We start from the raw sequence: 12,359 nt of genomic DNA, 5'->3' as shown, positions 1-12,359 counted from the left end.
TTTTACATTTTACTCAAATAACGACCAAATATAGTTGATTATTTTCCTCCATATGCTTTCCTCTTTTTCCTTGTTTATTGTGCTAACGATCCAGGGCGTTATCTTCACGACATCGGAATAGGTGTTGCATACTGGATTCGAACCTCCGGCGAGTACTCCTACCTGGGCCAAGACCGTCTCACCATTGTACTTGAAATAACCTGCCAAGGGACTGCCCGTGTCACCTTCACAAGAGAACTGATCGGGGTTCTTTACACAAATACTATATTCGTCTTTGCGATTGCCACACGAGGACAAGTCAGTCCGCTCAACAAGGACTTGTTGGCGTGAATCCTGAACGCTGCCCAGAATCATGAACTCGGGTATAGAGTTGAGCTGTGATTCCACTGCAGTATCCACGATAATACAAATCGGTTTGATAGTGGCTGTGGAGGGTAAAATATATTAAATATTGTTGAATAATAAAATTGTAAAACATTAAAGGTTTCATACGTTTGTTCTCCACTTTATCCTTTAGTTCCAGCAGGGCAATGTCAATGTTCTTGTCAGGATGAGGATTAAAATATGCCACAGGAACTTTTTCTTCTTTTTCTGGTGTAGACTTGTCGTATTTTCCTAAAACCACAGAGCTGGAAGAAGTGGAAAAAGTTGTTTTATTTAATATTAAATTATTATTATTACCTCAAAAAACAATAAATATATAAACTATATATATATATCTTTGTAAATCTCTACTTACTAGTCGCCTTTAAAGTTCAGACAATGCTTAGCGGTAAGAACAAAGCCTGAAAAGTATTAAAATATATTTTATTAACACTTAATTTGCTTAGTTAAACAATTAAAAAACACTTACGATTTGAAATAAGGGAGGCACCACATTTCACCACACCATTGACCCTTAAATAAGCCATATGTGGGGTGGGGTTATTATATTCACCACCTCCGCTTATCAGGGGTATATATCTTGGCCGGCATCCCTCGTCCAGTAACTTGGCACATCCTTGTCTCCCCAGGATCAGTATTATCGAAAGCGTAAGCAGTGGGTAAGCGGACATAATCGTAATCCAATGAGATTCACAATAAAATGAAATTAAATATCAAAATCTTACTGGCTGCTTTTTAATAAAGATTAAAGAAAGAATTCAGCTGAATTTGACGTTATCAGTTTCCAGGAAATACCATTGAAACTTGAGTTAATCTTATATATTTATATGCTTTCAGAAAATATATTTTTAAAAGATCTTGGCAAGGTTGCAGTGACATCATTTAACTATAAATATAAATAGTTAATTAAAATATTATACAGGAAAAAAAAGAAAATCTTATGCTAATTTATTTCGAACTCAAATTTAAATATTTGCAAAAAGTTAACTTCATTTTATAATAAGCTTAAATTATTATTGTTTTATTTGATCATCTTTAAATACTTTTTTAATTTTTTTTTACAGCAAGGAGAGCTATAATACCCATAGCGACCCTATATATCCTGGAAATTGACCCTATATATATCCTGGAAATGCTGTCAAAGTGCTCGAAAGTGTTCGCGAAATGTATACTTTTTTAATTTATTTTATTATAATTTGTTAAATATTTTATTTAGGCAACAATTTCTTTTATATATATTTAAGTTTTTACATTAAATCATCATGAACTTTTGGTATAAATTTAGCTAAAAGTAGCTTTTAATAATGTAATAGATCCAAGGAGTATACGGAGCGATATCCACGTATCTGGCATAATCGTAGCACCTCTCGTGGCCGGAACTGAGAACCCCATATAGAACAGTGGAAGTGACGTGGTTATATTTGTGTTCACTAGTAAGGGGACTTCCAGAGTCTCCGTGACAAACAAACTGCGAGGGATTTTCGCAACAAATTTGTCCAAAGAAGTTGCCACATAATGAGGGATTGATCCGCGAAACCGATATTTCCTGGAGGATGGTGGAGGCTGTCCTGTTAACGCGGGAAATCTGACCCCAGCCGGTTACAATATACTTGTTTACAGAGTGTAATTCTCGTAAATCCTCATTGCATGTCCATAATACAATGCAGATTGGCTTGATGGTTGCTGCGAACATGAAATGAAAGTTTTTTGTACCAATTTAAAACTATTTATCACGAAGAAAATATTACCTGTGTAATTAGTTCTTGTAAGCAATTTAAGCAGGGAAATGTCCTGGCCCAGTGGTGCAAAAAAGATTATACTGACACCGATATCTAAAGTCTCGCCATCCGTTTCAATCGAACTATCATACTCCCCCAATCTTGCAATCCTGAAATCAATAAACATTTCTTTATAAAATCTTAATATATATAAAGTTTTTGTTACTTACAAGTTTTGTACAGAGTTGGCACAATGAGCAGCTGTCAGGACGAACTCTGAAAGGTTCAAAAGAGTAAATTTATATATGTAATTCATAATAATAAAAAAACATAGCTGTGTTACTCACGATGATTAACTAGAGAACCACCGCATATGTATTTCCCATCTTTAATTAGGTACGCCATCCATGGAGCTCGATTGGCATTCCTGCTATTGATCATCATCGGCGAAAACCCTGCCTGGCAATTGTTATCCAAAAAGGTGACGGCTTCTAGTTTTCCGAAGCACAGGCTTAATAACAGTAGCATCAACTTTGGAAGAGCGTACGTCATCTTAATCGAAAGTTTAAAACTCAACTGTTCTTTTTAAATGATTATGAAATTCTTTCTGGCGAAATGGAATAATTTTATTGAAAATATTTATTACTGTGACAGCAAGGTTGGAGGGTTTCATATTTTGATAAGGCAATTAATGAATCACTCAACATGAAATTCAAAGATGAAGTCTTTATGTTTATACGCTTTCTGATAATAATATATATAATTATCATTTAAGATTTAGGTAACTTTAAGAATCTTCTTCTTTATTTAATAATTTCTTTTATATATAATTTATTGCCAAGTTATTCAGATTTTTTTGTTTAGTCGTATCATGTCAACAATCCAATTGGTAAAATTCACCACATCCACATACTGACTAAAGGAGTCGCATCTATCGGTCAGACCTCCGTGGAGTACTCCAACTTGGGCATTGACCGTTTCCTGGTTATGTTTAACATAAGCTGCCAAAGGACCTCCGGAGTCACCTTGGCAGGCAAACTGATAGGCAGCCTCAGCACAAATATATCCATGTGGTCTGCCACAATCGTCCCAATGGATGCGCTTTAATTCGGCTGTTTGGAGTATCCAAGGTCGTTGTGTAGCATTTTCATTGGAAATCTGACCCCAGCCAGTTATGGTTAAGTCGTTTGTGCTGTTGAGTAACTCCTGTTCAGGTCCCAAAAGAATACAGATCGGCCTAATATGGTCTGCCAAATGAAAAGGTGATTAAATACTTCTTAAATATATAGAAATGAGCTCCTACCCTCGTATTTTACCACTCGATCCAGTTTAAGCAGCATCAGGTCAATGTAAGGGTCAAGATGAGTAATACGTTCTGCTATTTCAAATGTTTGTTCCTTTTCTGGGTTCTGCGTATTGTGTACTCCCAACTTTACTGAGCTGGAAAAATGAAATGAATACTTTTAGCCTGATTTTTATGAACTCCTATTATTTCTCACATTACTTACTAGTTTCCAGCGTGGATAAAACAATGTTTAGCGGTAAGAACAGAGCCTGAGAAATATTAAGAAAATTATTTAAATTAAATATTATTTGTACTATAATTAAATACTTACGATCTGCAATAAGAGAGCCGCCACAAAGGTGCTCTCCATTGCGCGTTATAAAAGCCATATACGGAGCCCGTTCAGAGTCTGTACCATTCCGAATCATTGGCAGTTGTATTGGTCGGCATCCTTCATCCAACAGCTGGGCCAGTCCATGTCTTCCGAGAATCCAGATTGACGAAATTATCAGCAGTGAATTGACAGACAACATCTCCATCGAAGTGGCAGAACTAAACAGAACAAAATAGCAGCAGAATTTCAATATTTAGACTCTGCTTTATTTAACTGATAACAAGTAGAAGGTCAAGAGTCAATAATCCATTTTGGAATATAGCATTTATAATGAGTTTTGTGACAACTTCAGCTTTTGTTTTAAATATTAATTACGAATGATTTTAAAGGCATACAAAAACTTTAGTAAAGCCCTTCAACGGCTGTGACATGCGGGGCTTTTCATCTCTTATTATGTCTCACTACAATGTGGAAAATCAGCAGAAAGGAAAAACCCCATTGCCATATGCTGGCACGCACATAGTAGGTGCACAATGTGGAATCATTAGTGCGACACGAAATCAGGTTGCAAGTGCATCTTGCTGACACAATTTGCCGAGAAAGCTTCATTGATTCATCGGGCTGTCGAGGCCCAGTTGCAGACCGATGATGGGCCTGGCGCCTAAAAGTCACTCCCGATGAGTCGGTGATAAATGTCAGGCGGCAGCAGCAGCATAAGGGATTTTATTCAGTGGAGCTCGCTGCATAATTTGTCGACATCGACATAGTTTTTATGGCTGGCAGTTGCAAGTTTATTTGCCACAAAATGCGGCCATATAAGCGTTGCCAAGTTTATTTCGAATGGAGCAAATTGCTGTTGCTTTTGCTGTTCTTGGTGCTGTTGATGTTTCAGTTGCTGCTGAATATGCAACAAAAGTTGCTGCAACTTGAAACCCACATGGCGAGCATGAAAAGGCAAGCCAGCCAAGCCGATCCAGCCAGGCCCGTCCCACATCATTTTGAAGCCGTTTTTGGCTGACAGCGTGGCAGAGGCGGCGAATGGGAACGAATGCGATGCCTCAGCTGGCAGTTGGCCTCCTGCTGCTGCTGCTCCTCCTCCTCCTGCAACTCGTACTCCTGATCCTTGCTGGCTCTGCTGCTCCTGCTGCTTTTGCTGTTTCCCCATTTTGCTTGACATTAATTTTATGCCATGTTGCTGGCGTGCCAGCGGGCCAAAACGCGCTTAAATTGTCGCATTTGTCTTGCCGTTTTAAGTTGGCTGTTGCTGTTGCTGCTGCGTTACTTCTGCTGCATTGCATAAACTTTTGTGTAATCCTTTCAATTTGTTGCATACTTTTAGGCGGAAATTAAAATAACAAGCGCTACGTGGCGACCGCTACACTCGAAAAAGAAAGACGGTCCTTTGCGGTTTAGATTTTGATTGAGAATAAATCTTAGAGCGTAACGTCAGGTGAAGCTAATACTGCATTATAATTTGCAAGAGCCACTATTATTCAACTTATCCTTTAAAAAATAACGTTAAAGATACCAAAGCTACCCCTAAATATGATTCAAAGTGGGTATCTATTTAATTTAATTTAATTTTATTAATTTATTATCCTACCGCAGCAAGTTTACACTTATAATTGTAGCACTAGTCAATATATGTTTAGCCTATTTTTAAATACTTTTTTTTTAGAGATTTAAAAACTCTTTTAAAATATATCTAACCCTTGTTTTGTCAGTGTACTTACTGGCTTAGTTACTGCACTGGCATTTGTTGGGAAACTTGCTCTACACGTGTTATACCGTACACTCTAGTTCATCAATTAGTAACCTAGACAATGTTGCTCCATTTCTGTTTCTGGTTCTTGGCTTTTTGGGTCCCTCGGATTTCCTGCCCAACGTCTTTCGCCTGTGCACTATGGGGTTTTTGACCAGTTTTTGTGGCATTAATTAATAACTCGATCAGTTTTGAAGATATCGACATGAAACTTTACCAATCATCATTATTTGTCCCTAGGCACATATAGTATGAAAATCGTTCGGATCAGGAATCTATATCCTATAGCTCCCATAGGAACGATCGGGTAAAAGTAAAGATAAATTAATGAAATTTAAGGAGCTTATATTTGTTGCTATTTTAACACGATATAGCAATTTTGAACAAAATCGGACAACGCTTTCCCTAGGAACCAAAATAACCAAAATACCGGAAATCAGTGTTTTTCCATACAAACAGCCACCAAATTGGCTCTGAAAACAGTGAGGTTATCTGAGAAAAATTCAAATTGCAACAAAAGTGCGGAAAAGTGCACGATAAGACTAACTGCTTTTTGCTCAGAATTGACAACGCTACAACATACACTTGGACGCATTGAAAACTAATGCGAACTTCTATTTCAAAACTCTTCCCAAAGTTTAAATTTGTTTCTCAAAATTCAGCTTAAGGTGCATTTATAAAATGACAAAATGTCAGTATAAACACGCACAATTTAAACAATTAATACCTTTAACATGTAGTTAAAACCTGTGAAATCAGTGTCCATTAGTTTTTTCCTTTGCAAATTGTGTCTTACACGAATAGTTTAATTTCAAAGATCACTTCGTAAAAATTACAAACTTAGCAGACGTGCTTTCGGATGCAACAGCTGACTTTACAGCTCTGTTGCTAACATATGCTGTTAAGTATTAACATTTTGAGTACGAGGCATAACAGTTCGATGTTTTGTTAATGCAATCCCACTATTTTTTTTTTAATTTAAGAACTTTTAAAAAATGACTAAATGCCACATAAAGTGGTCAAAAACCCCATAGTGCTGTGGAGTGCATTCATACAGCCGGAATTTATGCTACGAATTTCTGTAATGAATTTTGCAAAATAGTTAAATTGAATTTTATGCTGCGAAGCCTTTTGTTATTCCAACTCCATGTTGCTGCTGCTGATGGTGATGTTGGGCATCAGGCAAAAGTAAATAATTGCTGCTTAAAATGCTCGTCAGGAGTTGGCCATGTACTCTCGTACTCGTCCTAGTACCTTATTCGTATTTTATTTTCATGCTTGGCCAACAAGCCCTTTGGCCTTTTTTTCGGGTGGCCAGAATTTTGAGTGGCAGCAGTGGCAGAAGTAGAAGCAGGAGCAGCAGCGTTATCCTGATGGGTCGATTTGTTTTTTGCTCCTTGGGCGGCTGACTCGTTACCGCCTTAACTGCAATATCAGTTACAGGGGCCGCTCTCTATTTCAAAGCAGCCTTTGGCTGCCCGGTTGCCTGCCTGTCCGACTGCCTGCCGGTTATATTTCGACCAGATTGTCTGTATTTGCGGTTTGTGCGTACGTGACATGGATGTTCGTTCGACTGGCATGCCTGCTTGCTTAACAATTAGTTTTAAAATGCTCCAGGACATGGCCGGTTCTTGTACTCGAACAGCTTCTCATTAGAGAGCCGGGGGTCTCGCTGGCGAAATCCCCTGCGTAATCCTTCGGCCAAATATAGAGAGCTGCCCCACCGTGGATGCTGCTGTTCTGTTGAAAAACCGGGGGGGAAAAACAAAACAAAACAAAAACCGTCGAATAAAAATCAACAACAACAATCAATGTTGTCCCGTAATCAATTAACGATTTAACGTTCGTCTAGGGCTGGTCAACTGGTCAACTGTGTGTGCACCGTCAGCATTTGGCGCCTCATCTACCGCCCCCCACCCCTTTTTTTTTATCACCACCCCCAAGCCGGGTTTGTTTGTGTACGCGGGGGGTCGAAGGTCGCCAAGGGGTCATGTTGATGGGGGGCGGTTCAGCATGGACACGTCATCGTGAATGCATTTTGGAGGAAGGCGCGCTTGCCTTTGTGTGTGAAGCTGCAGTGTACCAAAAAATTGTTAGTTTAATTGAATATTTTTATTAAAACATATATATTTTTAAATTCAAATCTAGCCTCATCAACATAAAATATAAATAATCTTTAAAAGCTAACTCAATTTTATTATTAAACTCCAAAACAAACTTTTTATTTTAAATTTTCTTATTTTTCCTTATGTTAGACACCATTTTCTCGCAGTGTCTTTACTGCAAGCACTGACAGGGCTGTCATCTCTCTGCAAGATCCTCTTAGCTCCTCTTCCATTTCGGCTTTAGGACCTAAATGGAGTGAAACCCCAAGCGAAATTCGATAATCTGCAAATGGCAATCTCATTCTTGATTGCCTGCAAACCAATGACCCACCACGTCGTCCATTTGAAACAATTATACGGGGGCCCTGGCAACCCTGATCGGCCAGCGAAAGTACGAGTATTTGTTGGGGGGCTAATGTGATTACTCCTGTCATTATTTCGTCGCTACATCCGTCTCTCGAAAAGGCATCCGCTAACCCTGTCCGCCAGTCCCATTAAATTGACCACCGACGACTGGTTGGCTTTACCCCCCCTGCTCCTATATCTATATATACACACGATATATATATATATAAACCAGATGTGGGTGCGTGTCTGTGTGCATTTAACTGCACGCTTTCAAACTTTGACCCGCGCTTCATTCCGGAACTCCATACGAGAACGTCCTGCCATCTGTGTGCCGTGGCGGTGCGGGGTTTGATTGGTTATTGACTTTTAACAGAAAAATTGATGTAATGCAATTAGTTTTACAGCTAAACCGTTTGATGATTGTACAACAAAAACAACAACTGCTAAACGAGCACTTTACAGCCAACAAGAGCTGTTTAATGGCAGTGGGCGGTGGGTGGTGTGCGATGGGCGATGGGTGGGTTAATGCAGTGGGTTGTGTGTGCAGTACAAGTACTTCGCCCATGTAGCCGTATCTACAATGTATATATATGCATACGAGATATTTGCTGTGTGTTTGCCAAAGGGTGATTCACACGAATCCCTTCGGGAGGTACTAAGGAGATCTGTTTGAGATTTCTTCTCCTGGGGTTAAAGCTTAAATATCTCTAGCAGGTGGCTAGATTATCCCAAAGTATCTGTTATAATTTTAGTTATTTATAGAAGCAATAAATAAGACTCTATGTAATGTAAATCAAATGTGACACTAAAATTCTACAGGGAATTCAAGTTTTCTGTTCAAAAAGTAACCGTTGAGTTTGTAATAAAATTAAATTGGTTTCATTGACGACTCTAGTTTATTTATTAAATTAAAAGAATGCTGAAGAGCACTAAGAAACCAATGCACTCCACTCAAATCTAATATTATCTTCTTCAGTTAGCTTTCTGAAATCAGCTCTCCTTTTTTTTATTCCAAAAAAACATAACACTTATCCTATAGGAACCTATATCTACCAGTAAACCCTATAGTTTACCTTTTGAGATATCAAAATTTTGCTAGCAATGACTTTATCTGCCCGACAAATTTTAACAGTTGGACCAGAAATGCACTCTTAATATTTTTATTATTTTTAATATTAGTTTCATGAAATTCCAGCAAAACCCAGGTTAATTAGGTTTGCAAATTGCATCGCAATTCTCTAGTAACAGGATCCTTTTTCGCAACTCGCAGGCCAAATCATTTGCTAATAGTGCAACTTCATCGCACATCGCCAAGCCATGTTCGAGTTTACGAAATTATTAATTAAGCCAAGGGCGGCTATCAATTACACGCTTTCCCCCGCAATGAAACCATAACGCGAAATTCGGAGGAAGTTGTTGTAGCAACAACGAATGGCAGCGAAACTGAATCGAAATGCCAGTACATATGCGGCCAAATGAAGTGAAACATGGGCCAAAAGGGGAGGGGAACCCATAAGGGTAGTTGAAATTTATTACAGTTGTACGAAACAAAGCGTAAAATTTTTGCTGCTTAATTGAAAAATATAAATTGTTGGCATACATACATACATATATACATGTGGGTGTGTTTGTGCGGGACCGGAAGTAAAGTCAAAAGCAGAACAACAACATTAATAACGCTGCCAAAACGGAAATAATAAAACCCATTTTAACGATGACGCCAAAAACGAAATAAAGAAGCATTGTGCGAAATATACATAAAATGGCTCAATATTGTGGCAGTGCCAGTCATAACTGTAACTGTTAAATGGCCTTAATGGGCCGACGAACTTGCTGCATCGGCCAATTACTTTTATATAACACACACACACACACACACACATACACATAAGTAAAGTAAAAGTCGGACTAAACTTTTGTTTCTTAACTTAACTTATAATCGGGCTTGGTTTTGACTCAACAAAATAATTGAGAGCCTGAGAAAGGCTTCTGATTTGGGCTTAATTGGAACTCGAAATTGGTTTTTACGTTTATTACTGATCTTTAGTCTCATTATCTGCTCTTAAACAATTATCTTCTTATAAAGCCAACTCATATTCGTTAATTTTCCTCAACGAAAGCAAAAGTCCTTTGCCACTGCAGAGCTCCCCTCTCATCATCCCCCTTTTGCCGTTTCAGTTCAGTAATTTACAAGCGGAAAAACGACAATCAATGCGGGTCAATATTTGCCAGTTGTAAACAGAACACCAACACTAACAACAAGCGAAATAAAAAATGGCAAGAATCACACATATACTCACGGCCAAAAGGCAAAAGAAACCGGCAAAAAGTCAAGTGCAAACAGCATAAAAAAAAAAAAGAAACGGAATATCAGGAAAATCCAGTGAGCGAGCGACAGGGAGTCCAAGAAAATGCGACATGCAGGTAGCATAAATGGATACAAAAAAAAAAAAAAAAATGAGAGGAAAACTGGCAGGAAAATACAAACACACCCATACAAGCACAATTATCACAGCGTCCGCTTGGGGATCCTTTGATGATGAGCTTCCTGCACATCAAAAGCCAAAAATAGAGCAACGAGAAGGAGCAAAAAAGGCCAACGGGTCAGGGGCGAGCGAGAGTTTGGGTTTTTTGGGGTTTCAAAAAAGGATTCAAAATGGGTAAAAACGTAACGAACAAACAACGTGGCCCGATGTCAGCCACACAAATTCCATCTCTCTGCCAAGTGGGTGTACTCGTATGTGCATAGTATGTGGGTTTGATTGAAGCTGCGCCTTCTCCTCACCAATAGACCCAGACAGACTTTGGTGCACAGGGGGCACCCACAAAATCCTCTAACTTCACCTCCCCAAAAAAAAGAGAAACAAACCCAAAGCGTACATAAGGTAGCAAGGCAAACACACGCCTTGACTCCTGGTCAGATATTCTGATTTGTTTGAGTTTCTACTTTTCGAGCTTAACAAATTAAGCGCTCAATCTGTAGGCCACCAAATGCCGACAGGGGGAAGTCCCTGTACAAAATACGAAAATCAAGAAGAAAACTAAAGAGAGCGGTTCCCGGAACACCACAAGGCAAAGTTATCAGGCGAACCAGGTAACTGCAAAAGGGCTAACAACAACTAATCACTTCATCTACACTATAAAACACTCAACAAAAAATATAATAAAATTAGAAAGCCTTTATTTAAATAGAAATAATTTCAACAACAGAGTTACTTCTTAGTTATTGTTATGATTTTTCGCTGTGCAAGCAATATTTATTCGACAAAAAAAACGGAAGCGGAAATCGCTGCATATTAGGTGACAGCAGCAGCGATTGAAGTCAACTCTTCGTTAGTTCTGTTTGTTGTGGAGCCACCCTAGCACCACCCTGGGGTACTCAGCCACCCCCTGGGACTTGCGTGCGCCACCTGCGTGTGTTGTCGACGTTTTCCATTTGTTTGCATTTCGCCTGTGTAAGTGTATGGCAGTCTGTGTGTGTTGGCTCCTCGTTAGTCCTGTCGCTCGGTTTTCCCCACTCGCTCTTTTCGGCAGCTAGTTTTGATGAATTTATTCGCTAAACATGTTTATTATTTGCCAGCAAATCACACAGCAATTTGACAGTTTTAAAAGTTTACTTTTTCTGCCAGTTGATGTGTGAAAACGTAGCAATGTAGAGGAAAAGGGAAAGGGACTCGATGAGACTCGACTTTTCCCCAAGGTTTTTCCTCGGTTCTCCTTTGCCCTGCTGATTAATGGTTACCCACAAGCTCTGGCAGCGAAATTCGTTTGGTATTCAGTTCGCAGTTCTTCTGCTGCCAAATCAATCTGCTATGGGTTTTCTTTGCCCTCGACTTTACACAGGGATTAAAATGTGGGTTAATTAAGTATTTTAGTTAAAGAATTCAGGCTTTGCATAACAAGAGTTCACAAGCTAAATTACTTACATTTCTAAAAGGATTTTTTAAGATTCTACTTGAAAAAATTGATTTTAAAACTAAAACCGTTTTTGTAGTGTTGATTTTAGTTTGTTAAATTATTTTCCAACATTCTGAAATTAAGTGTAATCAGAAGCCAACACTCTACATGACTTGAATTAACAATCAACATTTCTCAGTGCTGAACTTAACCTGCCCCAGATGCTGGGGCATGGGCTTTGTGTTAATATTTTAAGCTGCGTAATTAATTTAAAACCTTGTAATTAATAAATAACACCCGCGTGTAGCAGACCTTCTCCCCCGAAAATCGGCAAGGGAGGCAGACACAGAAACAGATAAGCGGTAATCATTAACACTGCGGCCAGTTTGGAGGCTGTTAATGGATTTTACTGGCTTTGCCTGCGGCCTGTCGCTGCTTTGGTTGCCGCTTTTCCCCGCTTTTCCCACTGCTGCTGCTCGGGTGGATGTTGCCGCGTTGTGGCAACAATTGTGCGTGGCTGCTGCGT

The 12,359-nt window shown here is 39.0% G+C and overlaps 3 protein-coding genes across 3 annotated transcripts; all 3 read right to left on the bottom strand.

The window, feature by feature from the left end:
• Positions 1-9: 9 nt before the first annotated feature.
• On the bottom strand, positions 10-1,055 carry LOC108076142 (complement factor D-like). The gene is made up of 4 exons (XM_017168869.1): positions 854-1,055; positions 740-785; positions 493-629; positions 10-425 (listed from the first exon to the last, which is right to left on the bottom strand). The coding sequence occupies exons 1-4, from the start codon at positions 1,053-1,055 to the stop codon at positions 10-12; spliced, it is 801 nt and encodes a 266-aa protein (XP_017024358.1).
• Positions 1,056-1,669: 614 nt separating this feature from the next.
• Positions 1,670-2,654, bottom strand: LOC108076141 (chymotrypsin-like protease CTRL-1). The gene is made up of 4 exons (XM_017168868.1): positions 2,450-2,654; positions 2,333-2,378; positions 2,133-2,272; positions 1,670-2,067 (listed from the first exon to the last, which is right to left on the bottom strand). Exons 1-4 carry the CDS (start codon positions 2,652-2,654, stop codon positions 1,670-1,672), a joined length of 789 nt encoding a protein of 262 aa, XP_017024357.1.
• A 294-nt stretch (positions 2,655-2,948) lies between these two features.
• LOC108076140 (testisin-like) lies at positions 2,949-3,757 on the bottom strand. The gene is made up of 4 exons (XM_017168867.1): positions 3,719-3,757; positions 3,611-3,656; positions 3,406-3,537; positions 2,949-3,349 (listed from the first exon to the last, which is right to left on the bottom strand). The coding sequence occupies exons 1-4, from the start codon at positions 3,755-3,757 to the stop codon at positions 2,949-2,951; spliced, it is 618 nt and encodes a 205-aa protein (XP_017024356.1).
• Positions 3,758-12,359: the final 8,602 nt, after the last annotated feature.

This window comes from Drosophila kikkawai, chromosome 2R (genome assembly GCF_030179895.1).
Source record: "Drosophila kikkawai strain 14028-0561.14 chromosome 2R, DkikHiC1v2, whole genome shotgun sequence".
NCBI lineage: Eukaryota > Metazoa > Arthropoda > Insecta > Diptera > Drosophilidae > Drosophila > Drosophila kikkawai.
Note: the sequence above shows the minus strand (reverse complement) of the source record. Positions and strands in the feature narration are given on the sequence as shown.

Bases quoted from the DNA above. Each gene is read 5' to 3' on its own strand.
- LOC108076140 (XM_017168867.1), bottom strand. From the start codon at position 3,757: ATGGAGAGCACCTTTGTGGCGGCTCTCTTATTGCAGATC. The intron at 3,657-3,718 runs GTAAGTATTTAA...AATATTTCTCAG, and splicing joins CGGCTCTCTTATTGCAGATC to GCTCTGTTCTTACCGCTAAA. The intron at 3,350-3,405 runs GTAGGAGCTCAT...TTCATTTGGCAG, and splicing joins TCGAGTGGTAAAATACGAGG to ACCATATTAGGCCGATCTGT.
- LOC108076142 (XM_017168869.1), bottom strand. From the start codon at position 1,055: ATGTCCGCTTACCCACTGCTTACGCTTTCGATAATACTGATCCTGGGG. The intron at 786-853 runs GTAAGTGTTTTT...AATACTTTTCAG, and splicing joins TGCCTCCCTTATTTCAAATC to GCTTTGTTCTTACCGCTAAG. The intron at 630-739 runs GTAAGTAGAGAT...CACTTCTTCCAG, and splicing joins CTGAACTTTAAAGGCGACTA to CTCTGTGGTTTTAGGAAAAT.
- LOC108076141 (XM_017168868.1), bottom strand. From the start codon at position 2,654: ATGACGTACGCTCTTCCAAAGTTGATGCTACTGTTATTAAGCCTGTGC. The intron at 2,379-2,449 runs GTGAGTAACACA...TGAACCTTTCAG, and splicing joins TGGTTCTCTAGTTAATCATC to AGTTCGTCCTGACAGCTGCT. The intron at 2,273-2,332 runs GTAAGTAACAAA...TATTGATTTCAG, and splicing joins GCCAACTCTGTACAAAACTT to GATTGCAAGATTGGGGGAGT.